Raw genomic sequence first — 21,535 nt, 5'->3', positions numbered from 1 at the left:
CTGCAGGCACATGAGTCAAAGCCAGTTCATTTCCCTGAGCCCAACAGAAGGAGAGAGCAAGGACCTTCACTACATCATCCATGACTCTTTATTTCCGGAGCTTAATCCTTATATTTTGGGTTTATAGTTAATCCAAAGCAACCAAACCAAAGAAGGCAGAACCAATGAAATCAAAAGGAGTTATAAGGATACTGAGTTGCATGACACAGATTGTTGGTGAGTTAATTTTCAATAGATCTTACTATAAATTACAACAAAAATAAAGAGACAAGCTATAGCCAAAGTCTATCTGGTGACTAACTGATTAAAAAAAAAAAGCCACCACTGAGATCAGAAGTTCTGACTTTTCTTAGCCATGTTGTAACTGTCTGGTGTCCCTGCATAGTTATCTGTGCTTTCCTTAAGAATGACTACCACTGTGATTTGTGGCACTCAGGTGCATGGTTTTGGTAATTCTGTCAAGTAAGTCATGGACATATTTAAAAATAGACTATAACAATCCATTAAAGTCTCTTTTAAGTATAGACAGCCTCCTCTCTCTCTCTCTCTCCCTCCCTCCCCTTCCTTTTTTCTCCTCTCCCTCCCCCTCTGTCCTCTTTCATGTTCATCTACACAATACAATCTTCAGTGTCAATGTTGGAATAGCTTGCTCATGGCATTGTTTAATGCTCTGTCATCTGCACTTACTACAATCTGTTTGCCTTTGGAAAGCCTTCAAATGGCAGCAACATTTTCTCCTATCAGGAGACACAAACTAACCATTTATCTCTGATATTTGTGAAAGTAGGTATCATATCGGTGGGCAGAAATTCACAGTACCTAGACTACTGGCATGGGCACACTCTATACCCCATTTTCACTTATTAGCTAATATATTTCTATAAAGATAAAGATAAATACCCTCCCAGCTATCCCATTTTCCATTTATTATTTCTTTATTCTCCCATTTATTTTGAGACAGGGTTTCTCTATGTAAACAGCCCTGGCTTACTAGAACTCACTTTGTAGAACAGGCTGGCCTCAAAATCACAGAGATCCCCCTGCCTTTGCCTCTGCTGGGATTAAAGGTGTGCACCACCCACGCCTGGCCCTCTCAACTACTTTTTAGCTATTCAGGGCTATAAGGATGAACTTGAAAATTGTTGATTCCTACATTCGCTACCCGCTTAACCTTTGATATTTAAATTAGATCTTGATGAACACATGTCCTATTTAGAATGATATGTGTGGAGGGCAGTAATTACAAATGAAAGACAACGGAAAGAAGTAAGTATGTATCGAAATGCACCATTCCCAAATATATATTCTCACACATTGCAAAGATTCTCTGCGAGAAACAAACAGGAAGGTGCTCCTCATAAACATCCCAAACAGTTATTACTAATCTACTCGCATTTTGCAAATATTCAGGTTAATGTCATTTTTCTCCATTTCCAACTTCGTGTAATTTTCCAATACAAGATAGGCTGCCTAGTTGCTAGAAAATCTGACCCTCATATTCCAGTGAAATTTTGAATATTCTGGGATTATGGGTCCTTTGTTCAAAACACCCTTTAATTCTTTGGGATGAGCCCATTAGCAGCAGAAATTGGAATCTTTCCAGGGTAGATGGGCCAAGGGCAGCATTTGATAAATGACTGGAGAAGCCACACTTGCTTCCTCAGATGGAAACAAAAGAACAGAGGGCCTAGTAATGAATAAACACAACAGCCAAGAGCAGCTGCAGAGCTGGACAAGCAACCGCAATTCAAATCGCTTACTTCTACTTCGCTAAGAGAGTCACTTTTTGATAACTGAAAAAAATTATTTTTAAGCTTTGTTTATTTTTTATTATAAGTTAACTCTAAGATACAGTAAGAGCTCCAAATGAGTAGCAGCGACCTAGAAAGGTGCATCCCCAGCTTCCAAAACCGTCCACAAAGTAGTTTAGTGAGTCATGACAGCAAACACGCAGAAATAAATGACTGAGCCATCCTTGCCTTATTGTACTCTTGTTCCTTGACCTGGATATTTAAGTACAGAACATCAATATCCAAGAATCCATGTCTCACTTACATTCAGTTTAGAAACTTCCGAATGCAATCAGGTTGTGCTTGGAAGAGGCGAGCTCCACATCTTCACACCCAATAACATCAAAGGTATTGCGTCTTCGACACTTCGACAATATTTGCTTCTGTTTGTGGCCCCCATTGATTTCCATAGAGTTCCCTGTGACTGCCTCTTTGAAGACATTTGTTCCATAAAGAAATCAAGACTTAATTAATGTCTCCTACAAGTGGTTTCTAATTTGCAGCATCCTGGTGATCTTCACTCACGCGAGCACCCCCAATTATCATACCACTTTCAGGAAGGTCCCAGGTCTTGGCTCCCATCCAGGCTGTTAGGTGAAATTAGGCCCAGATAATCAGATTATGACCTCCCCAAGGAAATGGTCAACAATGATTGCTCATCTCAGGCTACTGGCCGGGTTGAGGTGTTGCTAGTCACAAAGTGAATTTGTTAAAAATTAGTTCTATTGGATTCATTTTCTGTTATCTATTCTAAAAAACATTTGACAAAGCACTTTTAGGAAATTAGATGCCAAAAAGTATCTATAGAGAAATGTTCGTCAATTAAACATCTTCAAAATCCACCATGTCTTCTAGCCAGATTCATGAGTATATATAAGTTTATGCATAAGTATATAAGTACGTGTTTTTTGTTTTTGTTTTGCTTTCAAATTGACCTGCTGTCCTGTCCAGTTTAAAATGTACTGGGAAAAGAACATACTTTTTAATTGGCAAAGGTTTTAGACACATCAGTGTTGGAACAAAAAGAAATGACTTTTGCTAATCTGCTTTGGCTGTTTGTAGTTTATCTTTAAAGGAGCCAAACTACTATCCTGCAACCCAAAGTAACTATTTGTGAGTGTAAAATTAAATGGATTAATTTTATTATTCGCAGATCTGAGACTCATATTTAAGTCTGTGTTCACCTTTGCATCTTATGAATTCCAAATATAGAATCACAAATGGAATTATTGTGCATTATATCAGAATGTAAATATCACCAATGTCAGCATCCTGAAATGTTATATATGACTTTAATAAAATTAGCATAAATACTATATATGTTGGTAATTTATCCGAGGAAGTGCATTGTATTTATCTAATTTTTAAATATAGATCTACATGCATTATGGTGCTTCAGATGTCTGTTTAATGGACATGCCCTTATTATCTAATTAAAATATTTATTATTTGTCATCTGCTCACATTTGCTTAAATGTTCTTTATTTGCAGTAGGAGACTGTGTCTCACATTTTCTCTGGGTGCTGGTCTTTATGAATAATCCACTCAGTCCTATCTATATGCTCAAAATGAAAGCTGGAAGACCCCCCCCACACACACACACACATGCATTCTCATCCTTTCCCAAAACAACTCCATAATTTTCAATTGTTTCTGGGTCTGTTTTCTAAATTTAAATAATTTCTCTTCTTCATCTTCCCTATATTAACTAACGTTGAAAATATTTCTTTGTTGCAAAACATGGAGTTGCAAACTAAGTAATTTCTGTTTCTCAATTTTTATGACCATATTAGAAGCTTATATCAATGGAGGAATTAAATGTATGATCTTTTTAAATGCCCCATGTTCAACCCCTCTATCCTTAATAAACAGAGATGGTATTGACACAAGTGAATTTTGTTTAACCACACTACATTTGCTTCTTAATTAGTGAATATTCATCTGTCATCAGCAGCAGCTATGACACCCCACCCTGCTAACATGTTCTGTCATAAATAATCAATGAGGCCCTATTAATATTCATGAGCTGGAATCTGTGTAGTCATGTGCACTGATGCGGAGACAGGGGGAGTGTTGCCATGAACTGACTGGAAACTCTGTGTGTATTGCTGAGTGCAAGATACTTCGGGAAGGCAGAGAGCATGCACTCCCGGCTTCTGCTCTCAGCTCACAGCGGTTCGTCTGTTTCTGGACCGAAGTGACTGATGATAAACAGTACTCAAGTCTGGAGGGTGATTCCCTTTCAGTTCACTTGCCTTGCCGTTCTGGGGAAGCTCGAAGATTTGTGCTCTCTCCCGGCTTCCTAGAATGGGCTGCAATTTGTGCACTTTTCAGAAAAGAGAGGAACACTACAAACTCCTGTACGAAGTTTCCCAGGTGAGTGCAGCTCTGCAGGCAGCAGCTGAAGCAGCCAGGCTTTGTGTTCATCTGAGCAAAGGGAAATGATGTCTGGCTGGCTTGATTTTTTTGTCTTTCAAGTGCGTTTCGGAATCGAGGGCAGACTTGCTGTTTGGGAGTTTTTTTATTTGAGGTTTGGGTGGCAGTTCTTCGTTTCCTTGCCACTCCCCCTTCAGATGACTTCCTGTGGGAGTCTTTTAACATTTTGGGTATCTGCTGCCAAGATGTCTGTCAAGTCAGAGGAACAGCTCTGGGGTCGCTGACTGTAATCTTTTGAGAGAACTCTTTGGTTTTGAGATCATGTTGACATTTGAAAATCAATTGTATCATTGTCTGCATAAGTACTGGGAGTTAATAGGTCTGTGGTCTCAGTGATTTTGAATAGACAGGAAAAGTTTCTTGCCAAATCTGGTTAGCCAGAGGAAATTATCTGGTTAATGAGACATTTTTTTGTTTTGGTTTAAGACTTGGTATTTTTGTATAAAGGAAACCACATGACATGTCTTAAGAAAGATAACAAGGAATTTTTTTTATCTTCTATTCTTGCATCCTTGCACTATTTTCTGTGTGTTTAGCACTATAAATTAATTGCAAGGGCTTGTTACCGGGTGCATGTGTTGACTCAGGAAAAAAATCTTAGAAATTTAAGCATCTCTTCAGTGCATATCTGAGGGCTTTTCTGGCTAAAACATAAGGAAACTGGACAGCTTCTATATTGTTAATGTAACTCTATTCGTTGACTATTTTTTTAAGTGGCGTTCACATGCAAATGTCTCATCTGGCAAAATAAAGTTTATTTTCTAGCCTAGGACCACTTCTGTCTTTAGAGAGTGTTGCTGCTGAAAAGGCAATGTTTGGGATGTTGGTGGTCTATGGCCCAGCAGTAGCCAAGTGCCCACTGCCTCCTGGCTCCCTCTGAGTCCCCCAGACGTGATTCATTTCACAGTGGGCTAATTACAAAGTGGATTTGCTACACATGAAACAGCCTCCTCAGTTGCAATGTTAATGCACATTTTCATGGTAATGTGATCAGAGGCTCATTAGGCACTTTCCAAAATGATCCTCTACATTAATTAAATATAAAAAAAAAAGATTCCTTTATCACCAGAGAGAGGAAAAAGAAGATTAACATTGTTAATTACACCGGGGGGCAATACCTTTGGCTTTCCTTTAAAAAAGAAAACCTATAAACTTGCAAGTGGGGGCTAAAGGAAAGCAGGTTCCAGGACGCTTGCCTTTGATGCTTGAAAACAGTCTCCAGGTGGAGCACTCTCCTTTAGTTTGCTTCTTAGAGTTGGACTTCCCGTGTTGGTTTTCTGTGGTCCAGGAGCAGGGAAGGGGGCTCATCTTTCTGTTGGTGGTGGTTTTTACACCTCAATTCCAAAACATATAGAAGCATAGTGCGGCGGTGGTGGTAACTCACACCCCCAATTATGCCTGGCATATGATGTTTATATCCCTCGGAAGGGCAGGGTTCCTGCATCCAGCAGGCAGTCACTTTCTCTGAAGCAGGAGCCTTTGTTATGGATTTTGAGTCTGCTTCTCTGGGAGTTTTACCTTCAAGTGCTTCCCAAACCTTGAGCAAACAGCTAAGCCTCCTTCCTTATTGCCTCTGCCCCACTTCTCCGTCCATTTATTTTATTCTCTCTACTCCCAAGCTGTAGTACTTATGGTCTTTAATAAAAGGGTGAAATGAAGGATTAGCTTCCATTTAACTGGCTTTCACCAGATAAGTTAAAACCTCTGCTTAAAGGTCTTGCCTGCGTTTTCCAAGAGGGGTCTTCCTGCAGCGCATCCCCAGCTTTGCCGCCTCTTTCTATTGAGTTAATGGATAGATAAGATATCAAAGGAAAGCAGTGATAAGCTCATATAATACACGACTGGGCTGCGAACTACCTCCTGTTTTTATTGCGAGAAAAGGCAGCTTAGAACACACATGAAAGTCTGCAGGGTTTTGCCCAGGTGTTTGGGAGGGCACATAGCTGCCCCCCCCCCCCTTAAGAGACAATACAATTCACAGAACCTCCCTGAGAGTGGAGTCCGGTTTCTAGCAACTGCATTGAGATGAAGCATGAACCCCGGGCTGCCCCCAAACTCTATGTTTGTATTCCTGCCATTCCCATCTCACCTGCATCTTTGTTTCTTTGGAATTTTGTAGAGCTGAGGAAAATTCTGGTTTATGTGGGGGCGGGGAGGGCAGGGTGTGATGATTCAAAATTAGCAGTGAATACCTAATGTGTATTCCTAAGCCAGCAAGATGCATGCTTCTTTATGATAGGATCATTACGGTTTTGAACTTTTCACATTTCCTCTCTGGATTTAGTGAGCTGATAAGCAGACCGAATAGAACAGGGTTATGATTGCAGGAAAAGAGGTAGTGTGTTCGCTGAGGAGCCTAGCTGAGGCAGCCTGGGTTACATAGTCGGGTGGCAGATGATGTCTTTTATATTTGGGTGATTTTTTTTTTTTATCTTTGCTCTTACAAAAAGAGCCAAGGCTTTCAGTTGGCAGAAGAGATGGAATGCCACCTCAAGAAAATTATTTTCAGCTGGGGTTGGGTGGGTTAGGGTCTTGTATGAAGCCACCATGGTGACTGAAGACAGATAAGGTGACCTTCCCACTAAACAGTGTCATTTACCTTTCATCTGCTAACTTTTACGTGTGCCTGGGCACGACTGTTTTCCTACAGTGATTTATTTTATGCAAAGTTGGTTATTCATTAACCTCTTAAGAATTAGTAAGTGGGTGCTTCAAACAACGACCTTCTATTGACAAAAGCCGAATTGCCCATTTTATATTAATGTGATTAAATGACCACCTGCACCATGCCAGTGCTGGCTGAAGCTGGTCAGGCATTTCTGTCCCTATTAGCACCTGTTCTCTTGAGTGACAGCCAACATTGGTGCTTAATCTAATGGATTCTTAGCCTTGTTGTTCGTATAAACTAAGTGTAACTTTCTGATTGACTGAATGATAAAAGTATCAGTGGCATACCTAGTAGCAGTGAGCAAAGTGGAGTAAATGTTTCAAAGACCACGTTCTTGCCACAAAAGGTGTTTATGAAAGATGCCATTTAATGTTGATAAGGGAACTATTCAAAGCTCTGTTCTTACTTGTCAACTGAGAGAAAAGAAAAGGACTTGCCTTCAACCTCAGGAAGCCAGAAGGTGGTGTGGGTCTCTGTACAGAGTCAGGGCCGTGACCCTGCTCTCTTTTGAAGGGATATTTTTTTTTATATAAGACTGGGTATTTTATTTATCTGAATAACTGGGCACAGCAAAGAGGTCTCTCTCCTCACGTGCTTGCATCCATGTATCTGCCACATGAACTGGACATAGCCTGAACAGAGAGCAACACAAACGCCACTGGGCATGGGACTGATGCCTATCATTCAAGTGTTTTGGAGGCTGAAGCAGGAGGGTTGCTGTGAGTTTGAGGATTTTTTTGACTACAGTGTAGTAGCCTGGCTCAAAAACAAAATTAAAACCTAACCCAAATGATCACTTCCTGTGTTTGAAGCACAGTCCTGGGCACTCTCTCCAGAACCGGTAGCCCTTTCCCATCTTTTAAGAACTTTGCTTGTTTATTTGTTGTGTGGTCATGTCTGTCTGCCTGTCCGTGTTTATGGTCAGGCGGGTTTGGACTAGGCCATATGTGGTGGTCAGAGGACATCTTGGGGTTGGTCTTCTACCACGTGTTTTCTGGGGATCCAACTCGGGCCACCAGGCATGGCAACAAGTACTGAGCTGTCTCACTGGCCCCGTTGCCCATAGGTTTTAGTGTTAATATGATACCGTCTTTTCTAGCCTACAGTGTTTCTCAAATCCATATAGTTTCGTTCGTAGTTACCTTTCTCTGGGACCTGTCGGGGAACCTTGAGATACCTCTTTTTGTCTCACAGTATGCAAGCCCAAGTGGGGACTTCTTACCAACTCTCACGGCATTTCCAAACCCTAGTCTCATTGCTTTCAGGACCACTAGCTGGAAAGAGCTATCAATGTGCTTATTCACACAGTGGCCATGCAGACGATTATACTTCTTTGTCATTCTGGCTCCCTTCTCCTCACCATACCTCTTATTTATTCTCTCTGCCATTGCTCTAAGAATATCGACTTTAGAATCAATTAGTTGGCTGCCCCCCTCAAGTTGTAGGGAACATGTTGGCTCAAGATACCGCAAGACCAAGTTCTCCATTCAAAGGAGGTTTATTTGCCCCACAGGGACAGAGGGCAGGGAAAAAGAGACAAAGATAAAAGACAGCAGACAAGGGAAAGAGGGTAGGAACAAGGGAAACAGGGCAGGGTTATTTGTCCTGGAGGGACAAAGCACTGACTCTAGATAGAGAAGAGACAGACAGACAGACATGGCACATAGGAAAATGGCAGTTTATAAAGGTACAAGGGGAAACCCCATGTTAGGATGAGGTGTTTAGTTTTAATTGGGCAGATTAAGGGGGCTTTTGATTGCTGGACTTCAATACTTTGATAGCTGGAACTTGGTAGTCAGTAGCAGGAGGAGGGATTGGCCAAATAAGGGAATAGACCTTGGTGGCTAGCTTTAGGGATGCAATGATTTTAGCATGGCAGAGGGAATTGGGAAGAAAGGCAAGAGCTCTCAGAGCCACGTGCTCAAGTGGGCTAGTGTCCCTTCAGGGTTCTCAGGGTCCTTGTAGATTCTGTGTACCATTAGAACCCCTTCCCTGTGTCTGCTGGTAGCATGGTCACCTTCCTATGGAAGTGGAAGCCCACAGAAGGCAGGTCAGGCTCCTGTGTTCTTATGAGCTAGGATGCCTTGCTAACCCACAGCCTTAGAATCAAACTGCCCCATTCACAGCCACATACCAGGAAGCTGCGTAGACCAAGGGCAGCCACCAAGAACAAGAGATTGGAGGTTCATTTAATATATTTTTCAGAGTCACAAATGTAGTCTAGAAAACAGATCATTAGTAATGGGATTGCAGTGGAAAGAGATACATGGTGCTTTGCTTAGATTGAGGAGCCTAAGGCATAGTGTTAACTATAAAACTCCAGCCACACGCAAGAATCAGGGACTTCGGAGAAATCAAATAGGTGGGTTTTAAGGAAAGAGAAGCCCAAAGAATAAGTACTTGTTTGTCAAAGTGATCTCATTTGCTTCTGATACACCCCTGTAGTAAACCTCCATTTTATTTACATGAAGAATAAATGATGACAGATTCGACTAACGTCTCACTTTGTGATTGTCCAACAGGAGACAGGACTCTGCCCATGCTATTCAATTCAATAAGCTTTCTGCAAACAGTGTCTTCTTAAATATATGTCAAGCCCTAGCCTTTGTGAATGGGAACACGAGAAAAGTTTCAAGAGTCCTTACTTTTGAGACTGACAGCAGAGGGGAAGCATAAGTGTAGTGTTTGATAACGCTTTGAGTGAAGCATGAAATCAACAGATTCGCTGATGGGTGGCTAGAGGGGTGCAAAGGTGTCAGAATGGCAGATGGGGAACAGGGGAACACAGAGGAAAACTGAAAATGGAATAATAGAAGAACTCCTCAGAGATGACAAACAGGCAGTGGCTTGTGAAGCATCTGGTATAGGAGAACTCTAAGCAAGTGTTTAAAAACTTAAAGAGGCAGGAGGACTCAAGACATGGCCTGAGAGTAGGTGAGACCAAACTGGAGAGCTCCCTGTATTCTTTGTCTCCTACTTTTCCTCTTCCTCCTGCTCTTCTCTTTCTTCTTCTTCTTCTTCTTCTTCTTCTTCTTCTTCTTCTTCTTCTTCTTCTTCTTCTTCTTTTTCTTCTTCTTCTCCTTCTCCTCCTCTTCCTCTTCCTCCTCCTCCTTCTCCTCCTCCTCCTCCTCTCCCTCTTCCTCTTCCTCTTCTTCTCCTTTTTCTCTGTCTTCTTTTTCTCCTTCTCCTCCTCCTTCTCCTTCTTCTTTTTCTGGATGGAGGAAGGGAGAGAAAGCAGTGAGAGGTTTGCTGTGTGTTTTAGACTGGTGGATGGTATGTTTCAGCAAGAATACATCAAGAGAAATCCACTAGGAAGCCATTGCCAAGGGTCAGTCAGTCAGTCAATGGAGAAAGAACAAGTGAAGAGGAAAACGTGGAGTTCAGGTGAAAAAAAAAAGTCAATAGGTAGTCTGGTTTATGAGACTCTGTATGTGCTCACGCTGACAGAGAGCAGTAAGAGAAGCAAAGTAAGTCCTAGGAATGGAAAGAAATCTGTGGATGTGACCTCTGGGCTCATTCATGGTCCCCCCCCCCGAAAAGTGGAATAGCAAATAGCATAAGCAAAACTTTGGCATAAACCACTGTTGAAGGTGCCCAGGCAAGAGGGAAGAACATAGAACGGGGGAGAATTATGGATGAGTCATGAAGACACAACCTAGAAACAACAAAGGAGAAAAAAGGAAAGCAGAAAACAAAACTTGTGGGCTGAGAATGACTTGACTTGTGGGAGGAGCTAAGAGGAAGGAGTTCTAGAAAGCAGCCAGCACAGGCAGTGCTTTGGGGTGATGGGGAAGGGCACAGGGTACTTGCCACGTGTTACACAGCCCCTCTCTGGAAGAACCATTGGTCCGAGTTCCTGGAAGTCCAGGTGGCTAAAGATGTTTCTGTAGGCCCCTTCGTGGGCTTCTTGGCTACAGAGAACCATATACCCAAGGTCACTGCTCTTCCTGGAAGCCCCACATCCGGAGATGACTGATGAAAATATAAAACATACAAACAGCTGGCCATCTTGGTGAGACCTGGAACCTTGTGAATGTCATTTGAACCGAGGTGTTCCTTGCAGCGGTTGGTGGTTCTACTTCACAGTTCAGCCCTGTGGCCCAGTCCCATTTCCGGCCCCTGCCCAAACTCGTCATGGGTTACATTTAGAAAGAAACACACTTCATTCTGTCTCAGAGTGGGGCACCTGACCTGGTGATGACAGAGCATGGTAGCATGAAAATGTGAAAGAAAAATCCAGAAACAGATTCAACAACAAGGTGGGTAGGCCATACATCCCTGGAGTTCAGCGATGGCAGATTATCAGATATAATCTGCTAACATGTGAGTGTAGCTTTTCTCTTTTGATTGCAAAATCACTTAAAGATTGCAATGATTAAAGTTGAAAATTTTTTGCTTTTCTTTTAAAATTAAGATCTCTAGCCACCATGTTCAGATAGTGGTGAGGTCAGTATGGAGCATAGGGAGAACAGCTCAGTGGCAAGACGCTTGCTTACTATGTCCAAGAGCGTGGGTTCAATCCTCTGTACCACGAAAGTTATCATAGTTCCTTTATCTAGACCCTCTTTAATTCAAGGCGTTTAAAAACACTTCAGTGTTAGTTTTATAAAAGACTTTTTATGAAAATAAATAATTTGAAAATCAGCAAGATGTCTAAGCCGTTAAAGGTGACTGCCACCAATCCTGACGACCTGCATTTGACCCCTGGAACCCATGGTAGAGTGAACTGAACCAAGGTTGCTTTCTCATCTCTACATGCACACACCCACACATACTGTGGCTGGCACACATGTGCACACACATTCACACATAAAAATATACAAATAAGTAAATGCAAGAAAAAAATTAAAAATATTTTAGTAATTCTACTTAATTTATATAAATTTAATAAGTAAAGTGTCTTCTCCTACTGGAAAGATCAAAATATCACATATTACTAAAATGTATATTATTACTTTAAATTCCTGCCATTTACTTAATTGATCTAGACATTGGAGGTCAGCCATCTCTAATTGCATAGCAATTTAGGTGAAAACATTTTCCTTGTTAGGTTACACATAGGAGAGACGTGTTACTGAAAACTGATCTTATTGGAATGCCAAAATATTGTACTATTCAAACTGTTTGAGCTGTTTAGGTGAGTAGGATAATCTAATAAGAAAACTCTTTATGTTCAATTTTTATTGAATATAATTCTGAAATATATTATGCTGTTTGCATAATTACTTAACATATGTACAATTATTATTCATTTCCAGCCACGTTAGCTAGTAACAAATGATTGCATATCTTTAGCAAATAGTAGTTTCTTAACTTTATACGAGTTAAGTAATTAAGTATAAAGATTAATTGATAGTGAAAAATCCTTCTACAGCAATCAGCGTTCAGTACATTCATTTTATATGAGTAGATCCTCACATATTGAATCTTCACAAGTCATTTAATTGGGTGCTCAATCAATCTTCCTAAATGATGAAGGAAGGCAGCAGAATTAAATCAGTAGGTAATCAAGAAGAGGCCCTGGGTTGTGGTTCTGGGATTGATCTGTGCTTTGGAACTGATCAGGATTCACGGCTGGGAACAGGAGCCAGAGCAGAGTCTTTGCCCTTAGTTCATTGTTCACCAACATCATTCACCTTTACTCATCCTAGACCAAGCATCTTCAGAAGATTCAGCATCATTCTTGTGACCCACAGACTGAGAAACCACTGAGTGGTAGCTGTGATAATGGAGGCCCAGATGTGTCTCCTAAAGACCCATTTTTAAAGTCATCATATAACCTGCCTCTTGTCCTTCCTTATTCCATAGTAGTTTCTTCTTTCCTAATCCCATCTCTTCCACTATAGAATACAAGCTTTAAAAAGAAGAGTTTCTTGTTCCTTCAATAAAAGTCTTAAGCTGTAGCAGCCCCATGTTCTCTGTGCTCTCTTGTGTTTCCACATATAACATCTAATTGCTAATGTGTGCCATTCTGTAACAAGCTGTACATCTTGTCTTATGGTTCTTTAGGCCATTGGAAAGCCCTTTCTCCCTACTGCCTTATGTAGCTCTGTAGAAAAACTCTGTAGCTTAAAAAAAAAAAAAACCAATAACAACAACAGCAAAAACCTTTCTCTCATCTCAATTAGATATTTTTCTGAACTAATCACTCACTCCCAAGTCTCACAAGAATCAGCTTCAGGTTCCTTTATTTAACAAAGTGATGCTTCAAGATATGTTAGCAAAGAGGAATTTCTGAAACACTACAGTTTGATAAACCACAAATGAAGAACCAATCATTGTAGTCAATGTTCATATTAGCTTTTTAAGTTAAAACAAAAGTTTGAGAGAGTATATTTATGCCATACTTGCATTGTGTTCAACATTCTAATAGATTGTATGAAGAATACACAGAAAGATAAGTCCAAAAGGTAGTCTTCAAGGAGCATATCATCATGATGCCATTGTGATGTCCCAGGCTGACCTTGACACCATGGCATGCTGTGAAGGGCATTTCTACATCGGACAGGCAGTCTAAGGAACTTTGGGGAGCAACATGGCGATAATTACTGTGCGATCATAACAGGATAGTCTTTGTTAAGAGCTAAAGTCCAGGTTCCACTCCTGTTCCTCCTGTAAGTCGAATAAATTAAAGGCATTTGCAGTTTAAGATCTATTATAAGACAGAAAACAGTCATGGGAAGATGACTTGTAGGGCACATCCTTAGGAAGATGGGAAGGAAAGCTTGACTGAAGTCAGGTATGAGATAAGGACTGACAGCCTTACCTTGCAAAATAAATGGCCAAAGGATACAACCAGAGACAGGCAAGTCAGATCATAGAACATGTGGAAACATTGATTGCTTCACACTTAACTTGAAGAAATACATGTATGCCAAACTAATCAGCAGTAGATGAGTGTATCGTCTATTCCTCGAGCATTGTCTGTACTTAGTGACTCATGTTTCTAGTGTTTGAAGTTGGCTTCACCTAGGCAAGGGTGACCTCAGTGAAAATGTTCTTCTTAGTTGTCTCTTGAGGTATATTGCCAAATATTAAACAGCCCTGCCTTTGTAATTTTGTTATATAACTTCATTAGCCATTATATAATAGATTAATATGAACCTTGAAGAGTTTCATTAAGGATTAAATGAGATGATACGTTTAGAGGGCATAGCTTATTCCCAGAATGCCATAATGACTAGCTCTTTTAGTTTTAATCTTATTTCAATCTAATAATTACCTTGGGGGGAATAGATAACACTGTACCCATTCTACAGGCAAGGAAACAGAAACACAAGGCAAACTTAAAACAAATTCATACTGCTAGCAAGGGGAACACCTTGAATTTCAAATAAGGATCTAGCTCATCGTCGCATCCATGTTAAGATTATTACAAAACCACACGCTCCATTCCTTTTGACTTGATCCCCAGCTATTGGGCATGTGGCATACAATGAGCCTTTGGGAAATATCTGAGTAAGAAGGAGAAAAGGCAGGAGTCAAGTGTGATGGTGCAAGTCTGTAGCCCAGCACTTGGGAGGCTGAGACAGATAATCAAGAGTTTGAGCACAGTGTAGCAAGACCCCACCACAAACAAAGAGGATGATGTAGCGTGGCATGGAAGAGAGAAACAAGGGAAGAAAAGGGATAAGAAAAACTATTCAAAGTTTTCATTCAATGGATCCACCCTACATCCTCTTCTGGTGTAAGGAGAGAAAATATATTTTCCATGACCTTTCACCAATCACCATTTCTTTGACTCATTTAAATCAAATTCTATCCTCTATGAAATTCTATGAAAGATTATTAATATGAGAGACTGACTGTTTTTCCTGACTTTATATCTGACTATACATTCTTCTTCATTTTTTCTTAACATTCTTTCTTCATTCTTTCTTAACAGCCCACATTTTAGCCAAACCCAACTGTAAACCCCTATTTGTAATTAAAATGAATTTTCCCATTTATGGTCATTCAACCCAAATCTCTTTTGCCTACAGTGTCTAAACTTGTTTAAAAAACAAACCCCTAGCAATGGATGAGTGTACCCCTTTCTCCACAACCTCTCCAGCAAAGGCTATCATTGGTGTTTTTTATTTTAGCCATTCTGACAGGTGTAAGATGGTATCTTAAAGTTGTCTTGATTTGCATTTCCCTGATCGCTAAGGAAGTTGAGCATGACCTTAAGTGTCTTTTGGCCATTTGAACTTTTTCTGTTGAGAATTCTCTGTTCAGCTCAGTGCCCCATTTTATAATTGGGTTGATTAGCCTTTTACGGTCTAGTTTCTTGAGTTCTTTATATATTTTGGAGATCAGACCTTTGTCAGTTGTGGGGTTGGTGAAGGTTTTTGATTCTTCTGCACGTACTGGCTTTGGGGGAGCCTAGGCAGTTTGGATGCTCACCTTACTAGACCTGGATGGAGATGGGTGGTCCTTGGACTTCCCACAGGTCAGGGAACCCTGTTTGCTCTTCGGGCCGATGAGGGAGGGGGACTTGCTCGGGGGAGGGGGAGGGAAATGGGAGACAGTGGCGGGGAGGAGGCAGAAATCTTTAATAAATAAATAAATAAATGAAACAAAAACAAACCCCTTAGTTCTCATGACTCAATCCAGGTTTGCCTCATGAAGTCTTCTCTGAGCCAACCCAGAGTCTCTCGCTCCTCTCAACCCTCCTCTGCAGCAGAACTCCAAAGTTTAAACACAGTCAGATAGTTCTGTTTGGGCTTAGCTCAACTGCAAGCTGGCAATGTCACTATTTTACATGGTGTCTGAGCAGAAGCAGGTACCTAATACAAGCTTCGTCTAGGATGGCAGTTTTCAATCTGTTGACCTCAACCCTTTGATGATTGAACTGTTTCACAGAGGTCACATATCAGATATCCAGCATATCAGATATTCACATTACGATCCATAGGAGCTGCAAAATTACGTTTATAAAGTAGCAACAAAAGTAATTTTATGGTTGAGTGTTACCATAACAGGGAGCCATAATAAAGGGTCACCAAATTAGGAAGGTTAAGGAACACTGATCTAGGAAGAGGAGAGGCATCCCCAGTACCCTCCAACTATGTGGTAGGAAGAGAAGAGGCATCCTCAGTACCCTCCAACTATGTGGTAGGAAGAGGAGAGGCATCCCCAGTACCCTCCAACTATGTGGTAGGAAGAGGAGAGGCATCCCCAGTACCCTCCAACTATGTGGTAGGAAGAGGAGAGGCATCCCCAGTACCCTCCAACTATGTGGTAGGAAGAGGAGAGGCATCCCCAGTACCCTCCAACTATGTGGTAGGAAGAGGAGAGGCATCCCCAGTACCCTCCAACTATGTGGTAGAATTCCTCAGGTAGAAGTCCGGCATCATTTCTCCCAAGCAGCCTTCCTGGAATACTTGAAATGAGTAAACTTATTTTTCTCTTTCCAAAATATGCAATACTAAATGTTCACTTTATATCCACATGATTTTCAGTGGCCTCCAGGACTACTCTGTTCTCTCTCTCTCTCTCTCTCTCTCTCTCTCTCTCTCTCTCTCTCTCTGCATTGTGAGGGTCATACCTACTACCCTGACAGTGTTTCTTAAGTCTAGGACATGTCACTAAATGATGTCAACAGAATGGTGTGGTGAAGGTGACACAGAAGCCAAATGAGATGAGGTTTTGGCCTCCTCCGTCCAGATGTATCTAGTAATATAGGCTGTACCAACAGCTGCTGAGAAAGGCAACACTGGATCTGGAGGACAAAACGAGATACAGGTCTCAGGTAGCTTTGTGTGATGATCTGCTGTTCTATAGATGGACATTTAAATCGAGTGCTTAAAATAGGACATGTTTCATTTTTATATAATAAAAATGCATTACTTTGTGTATGAGTAAATGAATTGATTATTGATTTAATATCTGCCATAATTTTTCTTTTGCTTCCTTCTATGCTGGAAAATGTAATAAGATATTTGGTATAAGAGTAGTTTAATATGTTTGTTTTATTTTAATGATTTATAGCCATTAATGAAATAGTAACATGTGCTTGGATTGTTGAACTATTTATCTTTACACATGCTCACCTGCGGGTTAACAAGAACTTAAGGTGATGGTGTAAAATAAGCTGCAAACCTCCTGCAATTCCCTTAATGATGCTGCCTTTGGGCTTCAGTTGTCCTAGCACTGTTGTGAAAATTTATTCATTGCTAGCATGTTAATTAAAGTCATAGAAAACAAAGGCTGAAAATATTTTTTAAAAATTTAAGGTATAAGTAATATTAATTATAAGTAATAATTCAATTTAAGAATGTATTTTTCCAAGAACAGCAGACTATTCTTATTAAAGCCATGATTTTAGGAGCCAGGATTTTTGAGTCCATGAAGATTGTAGTTAAAATGAAGCTAACCTACCTTAAAGAGCAAGCATAAATCTAGCTTTGCAGGATTGGCTCATGGCCCACACATGATACTTTACATACGGCCTACATAAGATAACTTTATGTAGGATATTCAGAAAGGGTAGTCATTTGTGTATTAAATCCAAGGTTAACTTTCCTATCCCATGAATATTAACTCTGAGATAATTGCTAGAAAAATGCCAAGCATATTTGTTTTGTCAAAGCAGAAGCTCACCCTAGCCCAGGACAATCAGGAGGGGCAGAGGGAGGGTAATGCTTTACTGTTTTATCAATGGTAACAATTTGAGGAACTACATGTAAAGGTAATACCCCTGTTTGGGGTACATTTATCCAAACTTTACAAAACTTTTCTTAAAACTTAAGTTAAAAAGTTATGTTTTATTCATCATTAAATCAATATTCTATTGAGCAAAGTTAGTAGATACAATTGAAAAGTGGGCCAGGATAGTTCCCGTTAAATATATTTATATAAAAGCTTGGTGTAGTTGCCCCAGAAAAATAATCTCCTCTTTCACCGGCGAAGACTACCTGGCTGGGTAGCCATTTCCAGAACCATATTAGCCAAGATCAGTGCCTTCCCAAAAAGTATAAATGTTACAGATTTCTTTACATAGTGCTCCATGCACAAGAGCATATTAATAAGTGTAGCTAAGAGTGCCTGACATGGAATAGATATTTGTCTAGGTTTCTAACTAATTTTGGAGGCGAACCATTGAAAAGTTGTCAAAATTAAAATAAAAGCACATTGATACAAAATGTACATAAGAATCTCTTACAACTGCCTCTGCTGTCTCTCACACGGTCTCTGTCATCTCTAGAGGGCAAGGTAACCAGGCCCTGCTCTGCAGTGAGAGAACTGAGATCTAAGAGAGCAATACGAGACTTTGAAGGAAGAGGGTACACAGACATCTTGTCTGCTATTTCTAAGGTGATCATACCCAAGTAATACTCTTGATAAACTACGGATTTCTGTCTTTGACATTGGCCCTGTCCCTACCGTGCCTTTGAACACATTGCTGCCATCATCACTGGTGTGCTCACAGCTGCTCCCAGGTGTGCCCCCTTCTCTCCCCACCACAAATACCTAGCTGTCATTCTCTGCTGCATCCACCAACAATTTCAAACCTGGCTCCTCCCTTTGAAGTTTGCTCTATGTTGGCTGCTTTGAAGTTTTCACATCATCCCGGCCAGAATGATCTGGGTGCCAGAGATTATGAGAAATTCTAAAAGAGGGGCAAACAATTTTACTAATTTGAATTGTAGATTCATCTGTTGATCTACTTCATAAAGGTTTAGTTTTAATATCCTGGAACAAATCACTGCCTTTAAAACATGCACAAACAATAGAGAGATGGCAAACAGAACCTTAAGAACTATCTATTTGGTAACATATCTTGATAATCATTAATAGTAGTAATAAGAGATCATATTGTCCTGGTGTTACCTTGGGTTCTCTGAAATGACCTACCATTCCTAGCAAATAAGGCCGACATGGAATGTGTTGATACCTTTCATTAAGTTCTACTAGACTCTAACTCTTTTATTAAAATATTAGACATAATATGCTGAGATATTAAATGCAAATAAAATATCTTTATACCTGTGCAAGTTCGGCATGGTAACAATATACAGCATGCAGCATCAGGGACAACAGCAGATAGAGGACAACAAGAGGAGAGGACTGGGCAGGGGAGATTAGAGAACTAAGGTCAGCCTCAGCAGAGATCCCTCGGAGTGGAGAATGAGGTGAGGCTGAGGCTGAGCTGGCCTTACAGAAGTCTCCAGCCAGGGAAAACAGGCCTCTGTATGGCTGCCTTCCTTGCTCTTGGGTGTGCTTGCCCATTGAGTGGTTGCATCTTTGAACCATGGGACTCCCTCAAGCTAAGAACAGAGATGCCAGGCAGCAGCAGCCTGTGCCCCAGCCCTAGGGAAAGAGTAGTTGGTTCTGAAGAGGGAATCTCAGCACTCAGCATGCCTCAGGGTACACCAATTCAACTTGTAGTAGGGGCATCCTTTCTAGGCCATAATAAATATTGCTTCCAAAGGGTATTTGTCACTTATGGGGGATGATAGGGCTCCCTAAGGTTAGTACATTTTTCTCCTCTTTATCCATTGGGTGCTTAGTTTAAGTCATTTTCTGAAGGGTGTCACTAGAGCAAGTGGTGTGGAATATGACTTTGAAACCGTGACCTTTGGAAATGTATGAATTGTGTGTAGTGACTGAGTGCTAATCCAAAGTCATACAGCCACACCGCCACACTCACAAAATGTGTCCGGGTCATGCTGTTGAACCCTGCACTGTCACAGTCAACTCCTCCGGATGTCCCCATCTTGTGACTAGTGGCATCAGATGTACCAGATGTACTCATCCATCTTCTTGTCCCATTACATTTTGTGTGACTGATGTCCTGTACCCATTAAAATTGATGGGAAAGAACAAAGAAAAGAAAAATGTGCCCTTCAATTGATTATCCCTCTGAAAGAGCAGATGAGAATTTTCTAGTACCAACAAGAGATTTAGAGGGTGGATTCCTCATTTGTTAAGTGCTTTAATTAGCCAGGTTTACCAAACAGTCTCCAACTCACAGGGGCCTCCGTCTATTTAGCTTTAGAAATTACTGCCCTGGAATGTTTGATCTTTGCAAGATGAATTTAGCTCTAACATGGTTTACAGTCAGGAGATATTTTGATGAAGTCTTAGGAACAGAATCAGCAAGATAAGGTGCCTTCTATGTTATTCTGAGAGCTCTTATAAGGGCTCATTTCATGTTCTGTGATAGCTGATAATTGAATTTACCATTATTGTAAACTGAAGCCAAAACCATCGTGATTTTGGAAGGCCCCGTCTTCCAAAGTTTTTCTTGGATCCGTTGAATATTATCTTTCTGTTCAACAAATTGCAGAACAGCAAGCTATATCTGAAATGTTCAAAAAACATTTGTTTAATTATGTTATTCAATGTGTTATAGGCACAGTGAATCCTGGACATCAGCAGCAGTGGCTATGGGCTTTGGCCTCTGCCCTGCTTGTCCCCCAAGAGGTTCATGTGTTTCTGTCAAAGGAATAGCATTTCTTTGAAGACATAAGAGAGTCACAGGCTTTAAAGTGTGTGTGTGTGTGTGTGTGTGTGTTTTACTGTTTTCAAAGTTCAAACAGAAACAAACTTAAACAAATAATATAAAATAGATTATTTTGGGTAAATTCCTTGAGGGAATTTGACTGCCCAGGGACCTATGGAATGATTTCAATTTCAAAGGATAATGTAGCCTTTTGGGGGTGGGGATAGGAAAGTAAGAGACATTCTCCCCTATTGACCTTGGTCACAGGATGACAGAAGCTATTCTTGGACTTTGACCATGGGGTGTATCTGTGAACAGCTGTCAAATTGGCTTAGCCTGGCTGGTCAACATTTTCAGCAATACTAATGATCCTATGCCATACAAACACTTGGACTAGCTGTCCGGCAAATGGAAACATCCAGGCTGGAGGCAAGTCTTTTCACTTCTGTGAAACAATTGTGTTAGCCAGCACTGTAAGCTACACTTTTCTGTGGTCAAAGAAGCTGTCGATACCCACGTGGTCCAGTGTAACAGCCACAAAGGGATGCTTAGCAGCTGCTATGTGGCCTGTGGACCTGAAGACATGAACCTATGATTTGATTAATTCTAGCTAATTTAAATTGTCATAGCCACATGTGGCTAAAGGGTACCATGCTGAGCCACACAGGTCTGCGCATTGTTAAAGAGTTATATTCAATACTATCAAAACGATATGCTTAAACCTTCAAGTCTATAACAGAATTGTTATTTTCTCTTAGCATTTAAAATGATCTCTGTGGCTTGTTTTGCTAGTGAGACTAAAATTTCAAAAAAAATATGAAATGCATCTTTACAGACTGAGATGAAATATAAATTTCAAAAACAAACATTAAAAATATTCCACAAAAAGGTAAAAGGATTTTAAGACCCTAGAAGAATTTGAATAGACAACATGGTTAATAAATAATCTGGCACATAATACTACGGAAAAGACAATCATATCACTTCATAAGTTACAGACCACGAAAGCTAGAAATCTGAGCCATGAAGCTAGGAGGAGACAAAGCATGGGTCCATGAAATTTACATAGCAGACAACCATGTCTCCATGACTCAGAAAAAACTACCACCACCTTTTTTGGGTCATTGTGAGAAAATCAGATGGCCTTTCAACTCTCTCAGCAAAACCAAATACAACAATATGATAACAATAGCATTCTGGGAGTAGGGTGAC

At 40.5% G+C, this 21,535-nt stretch overlaps 1 protein-coding gene across 1 annotated transcript in view; it reads left to right on the top strand.

Moving 5' to 3' along the window:
• Window positions 1–3,927: 3,927 nt before the first annotated feature.
• Pdzrn4 (PDZ domain containing ring finger 4) overlaps window positions 3,928–21,535 on the top strand; it is a 159,806-nt gene continuing 142,198 nt past the window's right edge. Inside the window, exon 1 of the mRNA XM_041672118.1 lies at window positions 3,928–4,166. Within this exon, the coding sequence (XP_041528052.1) occupies window positions 4,098–4,166 (69 nt within the window). The 5' untranslated portion in view covers window positions 3,928–4,097. The remainder of the gene's footprint in view (window positions 4,167–21,535) is intronic.

The sequence above is a fragment of the Microtus oregoni genome, unplaced genomic scaffold (assembly GCF_018167655.1).
Source record: "Microtus oregoni isolate MIOR12 unplaced genomic scaffold, Mior012 000022F_ref0000154, whole genome shotgun sequence".
NCBI lineage: Eukaryota > Metazoa > Chordata > Mammalia > Rodentia > Cricetidae > Microtus > Microtus oregoni.
The sequence above is the reverse complement of the archived record's forward strand: the minus strand, read 5'-3'. Positions and strand labels throughout refer to the sequence as shown.